Source organism: Hemiscyllium ocellatum, chromosome 12, assembly GCF_020745735.1.
Source record: "Hemiscyllium ocellatum isolate sHemOce1 chromosome 12, sHemOce1.pat.X.cur, whole genome shotgun sequence".
Taxonomy (NCBI): Eukaryota; Metazoa; Chordata; class Chondrichthyes; order Orectolobiformes; family Hemiscylliidae; genus Hemiscyllium; species Hemiscyllium ocellatum.
In genome coordinates, this window is record NC_083412.1 from 35,366,887 (window position 1) to 35,372,847 (window position 5,961).

The following is a 5,961-nucleotide window of genomic DNA, read 5'->3' on the forward strand; positions in this document are numbered from 1 at the left end:
TAGAAATGGGTAAGATCCATTATAATTATATATAGTTATATGTTATAGCTATATTAACAATGCCAGTGGTTATGTTACTCGATTAGTAATCTAGAAACATAAGGTCAAATTCCATTATGAAACCTGGGAAATTTCAATTCATTACATCAGTCTGAAATTGCTGGTAACAACCATATGGACATGAAAGTAAAAGTCAGCTGTGACTGTAATTAAGCTATGTTTGGGTTCATCAGTACAACTTTCATTTTAAACTTTCCACAAAAAGAATACTTGAAAATTTATCAAAATTGATTTTTATATGAAACCAGGTCAAATTTCATTCCATTTAACTTATTCGGTAACTTGAGAAATAGAATTCCTGATGATAATCTTGAGCAGGATCCTCACTTCACCCTTTGTACTAATTTAACCAATATAGGTTACTGCACGCTACAGTTACTGGAAAGTAGGAGGAGGCATCAACATGTTGGAACCATCCACAGGAGTTTGACAGTGGGAAATTAATATGTATAAATCGTACACAGGGTGTTACAAGGTGGGAGGCAAATTGAAAACTATGAATGCACTATCACTAAATAAGCATTGCCATTTGATTATGCAATCCTAGATGTGGATTATAATTACAATGAAAAATATAAATAATGCTCACTCACTAAATCATATAAATGTGTTGAATTCTTCAGTTATCTATAGTTTACGCAATTTGCAGAAACAGTGTGTTTGGGAGGAAATTAATGACATGCTGAACTCAGCTGTGTGGTACAGCTTTATGCTGTCATGCTCCATCATGTTGATTCACTAGATTTAATGGAGGAATGTTAAGAAAAAAAATCCAAGGTATACCTGACACTCAAGATGCAACAGAAAAGTTGAAGGGAAGTAATGAGTTGCATCATTTGCTCCTGTGCATCTTGTAGCAGTGTTTCAAAAATGCCACAAAAATAAATATTGTAAACAGGCCATCCACCTGCTTGCCTGACTGTAATACATATCAAAGGGAAACCATAGTGGGTGGGAAAACTGTAAATACCTTTTAAAGGGGCTCGTCTTCAAAATCATGCTCCACTTCCATTATTTAAAGAGCAGCGTATAGTGCAGTATTTAAAATTTGATTCAAGTCTTGACATGCAATACAGTTAATTTGAAAATAACTAAATTTGCAGAATATAATGAAATTTTTGTAATTATTAATGACAATTTTGCAATTACAAACCATTTGTATAAGCTTTATTCACAGAAACATTTCAAATAAAAACTCAATATTTAAGAATAACCTTTGAAACATCAGTATATTCAATTGATAGAATACCTTAAGGCTATGTGTTGCTTCTAAAAAATCTCCAGTTGTATCAAAGCAACAATGGATATCCCATTGAACCATAACCGATTTGCAAGAATATGTACGTCATTTTAAAAAAAACGGAATCACTGGGAAATTATCGCAGAGTTGCACTCTGAGCAAATATTAAAACATTTGATTAAATACACACTTTAATTTTTCAAATAAACTTTGGTAAAAAAAAGTCCAGCAAACTGCTTTAGAGATGCTGTACAAAGATCATAAAATATAGATTAAGTTTTATAAGTGATAACAATAGAAAGGATGCAAAGCCAACATTTCACCGCGAATCCTGCAGGGAGGATGCTTTTTTTTTCCATTTGGTTGCCGCTTTAAACCACCCAGAGGTTCTTTCCTTTGGACTGACAAGTTTCTTAGACACCGCGAATCTCGATTGATTTAGACAAATTCGCTTTTGGAGTACATGCTGGGAATTTTCTTTGCGGTCTGTTTTGGGGGCTGCTTCCGCTGTTGCCCAGGTCTATAACTGTAACTCCTTTTCTGTCCGATGACACATGAACAGCAAAGGATGACCCCAGCAGCCAGCAGGAAGCCGGCAGACGCCCAGCCCAGGTACAGGGCTTCGCCAAGTTCACGTTTCCTTGCTTCCAAAACCAGCGGGTTGTAGAAATTCCGAATGATTGTGTTGGCGGTCCAAGAAACGGGGATCAGGACGACAACTCCTGTAAGGATCAGCAGGACACCAGCGCCTATCAATAGGCGGCTCTTTACCTGTTCATCCGGAATCCCACCGCGAGTACATTTCATTCCCATGGCGGCCACGAGGATGCTCAGGAAAGCCAGCGCCACGGCGGTGCACATCAGCGCACGGCCAGCCTGCAGCTCCGGCCTCAGTATCAGGAACGAGTCGTAGAACTTGCACTGCATTCGGAAAGTTGCCTGCTGGACGCAGCTCATCCATAAACCCTCGCAGTTCCTCTCAAAGACCACCAGCTTGCTGCCGATGAAGGCGGTCACGCTCCACTGGGGCAGCCCTGTCACTGCACACGTCCCGACCAAGCCAATGACCGCCAGGACCAGGCTAACTATCTGTAGAGGAGAACTCACCATTTCTTCTCCAGTTACAGCGCAAAATCTTCGCTGTTCTAAAGTGAGCCTTGGAAGAACCATAAATAAAGAGCGGGCAAGTAACTGTCGTGTGTCGCTTTACCAGCTGGTCCCTTTTAAAATTCAGCAACAAAATGTTCTGCCCTTTCGTAAGGTCAATTAATCCCAGACGTAATAAGTTTAGGACGTTCTCTTCTCTGCTGCTGGAATCTTTAAAGGAACCATTGATTGGGACAGAATACATAACAGGGCAGGGCACGCTCAGCAGCCAATGAGGCGACCTCCAGGTATGAATTGTAAAACCAGGGAGAGTTCTTCCCCACATCTTGAAAGTGGCGGACACCCGTAACAAAGGATTTGGAGTTTTATTGGCGAAGCTAATATTTTCCTTTGCTGCCAACGTTGCTGCACTCCCGTCCCGAAGAGTTGGGGGTTACGCATTGTGGTTTCACAGACGAGACAGCAGCGAAGTGGTAATCTGGTTTAGTAATCCAGAATCCCAGGCTAATTTTCTGGGGGTTAGAACTCCACCGTGGCGAATGGGGAAGTTTGAATTCCATACATAATACGGAAGTAAAAACGATCTCAATAGTTTATTGTTGTAAAAATTAATCTGGTTCACTAATGTAGGTTAGAGGAGAACAGTTATTTCACAGACAAAGCATTAACCCTGTTTCTCCCTCTATGGATGCTGCTGCGTTTCTCTAGCATTTTATCTTTTTTATATATCAGATTTCCAGCACCTGTAATATTTCTCTTTTTGTGCTTTTTTTAAAAGACCATTATAATTAGGAAAGCAGTAGGTTATTTGGACTAGTCAGTGATACTCACATCCTGTCAGCAAGGAAGCTGACTATCCTCCAGTGCCTAACCCAAGACATGGATGAATATGGTTTGGATGTTTTGCAGGCTATTTCACCAAAGCAGGCATTGCACCTACTAATCTGAACATAACATCAACACTTCCAGCAGTGGCAGTTAGATGGTAGTCAAGAGAAAAATCCTGATGATTACTCTCACTCCCCTTGTTTTGATTTGATTGGATTTAATACTGTCAGACGTACCGAGGTACAGTGAAAAGTGTTGCTTTATGTGCTTTACATGAAGGTCGTACTATACAAGTGCATCAGGATAACAGAACAGAGTGCAGGATACAGTGTTATAGCTGCCGAGAAGGTACAGAGAAAGAGAGAGATCAACATTCACATTCGAGAGTTCCATTCAAAAATCTGATAACAGCAGGGAAAAAGCAGTTGGTACATGTATTCAAATTTTTGTATCTTCTGCCTGACAGAAGAGGATGGAAGCGAGTATAACTGGGTGGGAGGAGTCTTTGATTATGTTGGTTGCTTTCTCGATGCAGCGGGAGGTATAGGTGGAGTCAACAGAAGGAAGGCTGATTTGTGTGATGTATTAGGCTGTGCTCACAAATTTCTTATAGTCCTGGGAAAAGTAGTTGCCATGCCATGCAGTGATGCACCCAGATAGGATGCTTTCTATGGTGAATATATAAAAAATTTTAAGGTTCCTTGTGGACATGACAAATTTCCTTTGCCTCCTGAGGAAGTAGAGGCATTGTTGAGCTTTCTTGACCATAGTGTCAATATGGGTAGATCAGGACAGATTGTTGGTGATCATCAGTCCCAACAATTTGACGCTTTCAATCATTTCCACCTCAGCATCATTGATACAGACAGGGGCATGAAAATGTGTTGCTGGTTAAAGCACAGCAGGTCAGGCAGCATCCAAGGAACAGGAAATTCGACGTTTTGGGCATAAGCCCTTCATCAGGAATTATTGGTTGGAATGTAGTCCGGAGTCCGTATGGGATCAGTCGGTTCCGTAGGCAGGTGCTGAGGAAGGAGATGTGGCTGTGGTAGCGAGTCTGTTTGAGAACATGTGTGAAGAGCTTCTGTGCAGAGAGATGACCTGGGGGGTGCAGTGAGAGAGAGACTCACTGAAATCCTTGTAGAGGGATGAAGGGCTTATGCCCAAAACGTCGAATTTCCTGTTCCTTGGATGCTCCCTGACCTGCTGCGCTTTAACCAGCAACACATTTTCAGCTCTGATCTCCAGCATCTGCAGACCTCTACAGGCAGGGGCATGCCCTCCACTCTGCTTTGTGAAGCCATTGAGCAGCTCCTTCATTTTACTAATGTTGATGGAGAGATTGTTGGCTTTACACAGTGCCACTAAGCATCTATCTCCTTCTGTACTCTGTCTCATCATTGTTTGAGATCTGACCTACAATGGTGGTCTCATCAGCACGTTTGTAAATGGAATTGGTGCAGAATTTGGCCACAGCTGTGTGTGTATAAGGAGTATAGTAGGGGGCTGAATATGTATTTTTGTGGGGCACTGGTGTTGAGGATTTTGGTGGAGGAGATATTGGTGCCTATCTGTCTTGACTGTGGTCTGTTGGTCAGGAAGTTGAGAAACCAGTTATAGAGGGGAGAGCAGAGACCTGAGTTTCAGAGTTTCTCTCATGGGGTCCTATGCACGCTGCATACCTATCCTCTGCACCACCTAGGTGTGCCTGGTATCAATCCCACCAGACCAATGCACTGAAAACACAAAAATGGAGTCTGACATTTTCCTGCTGTATTTACTCACTGGATTAAATCTACAACCTTAACATGGAGTTAACAATTTTCTTTATACTCTCCTAAATTGCTTCTGAGTTCTGCTGCAGATCAATACTCTTGAAAATAGGTTTAATCTTTCAATTTATTGCAGCTTGGACTGTAACTGACTGTTCAAGCATGTTTCTGAGCAGTCGAGAAACAAAGGGATGCATTCAAGTTTCAGACACAAGGTATTTTGGTTTTCCTGATACTAGTACTAAATGTTACCCCCCTCCACCACCACCCCCGCAGCAAAACAACTCAATCATTGCTAAGTCCAAAGGGCAATGCAAATCTTAATAACATAAAACAACATGTTGTAAGTAGGTGTACTCAGGTGGAAAGATTCAGTTTAAACTTTATTTAAAAAGCAGGAACACAAGAAGTCTTAGACATCTTGACATTCTGCTCTGCACCTGAATTCCACCAATGGTATCTTGCCAAACACAGGTGCTTGCCATTTATAAAATAAAAGTGAAACATTCAGCTTGCATAAAACTTTCTTTTCTTTAATGTTCCAAAAGTATCAGAAGCATTTTCTTGAAACAGTGGTAGAATGAGAAAACATATTGGTGTCAAGGCACTTAGGCATTTTCAATGTTATAGAACCAGCGACAAATTACTCAAATACATCCAGAAAAACAATGTTTGTGACATTTTTCTGAATTACTTTAATTTTGCAGTACAAAATACGGCTCTAGTTTTATTTTGTTCAAATTTGAAAATAATATAATTAAATTTATCTACCAAATGGTGTTTTGTGTTTTTTAATTCCTTCATTAATAGTTTAGTTTGAAGACCTTTTTTTTTACCAGAGCACTGGGCTTGAACTTGTCATTTTTTTTGTCTGAATCTGTGTATAGTGGGCTGAATTTAGATTGTGAAATCTGATCATATGCAGTGTACTCAATTTTGCAGACTGCATCAGCA

The 5,961-nt window shown here is 40.5% G+C and overlaps 1 protein-coding gene across 1 annotated transcript; it reads right to left on the reverse strand.

Annotated features, from left to right (window-relative positions):
* Positions 1-1,738: 1,738 nt before the first annotated feature.
* LOC132820913 (claudin-8-like) lies at positions 1,739-2,410 on the reverse strand. Its single transcript, XM_060833269.1, has one exon. It carries the CDS (start codon positions 2,408-2,410, stop codon positions 1,739-1,741), a length of 672 nt encoding a protein of 223 aa, XP_060689252.1.
* Positions 2,411-5,961: the final 3,551 nt, after the last annotated feature.

What these genes read in the sequence shown, in the direction of transcription:
- LOC132820913 (XM_060833269.1), bottom strand. Translation starts at nt 2,410, where the DNA reads ATGGTGAGTTCTCCTCTACAGATAGTTAGCCTGGTCCTGGCGGTCATT.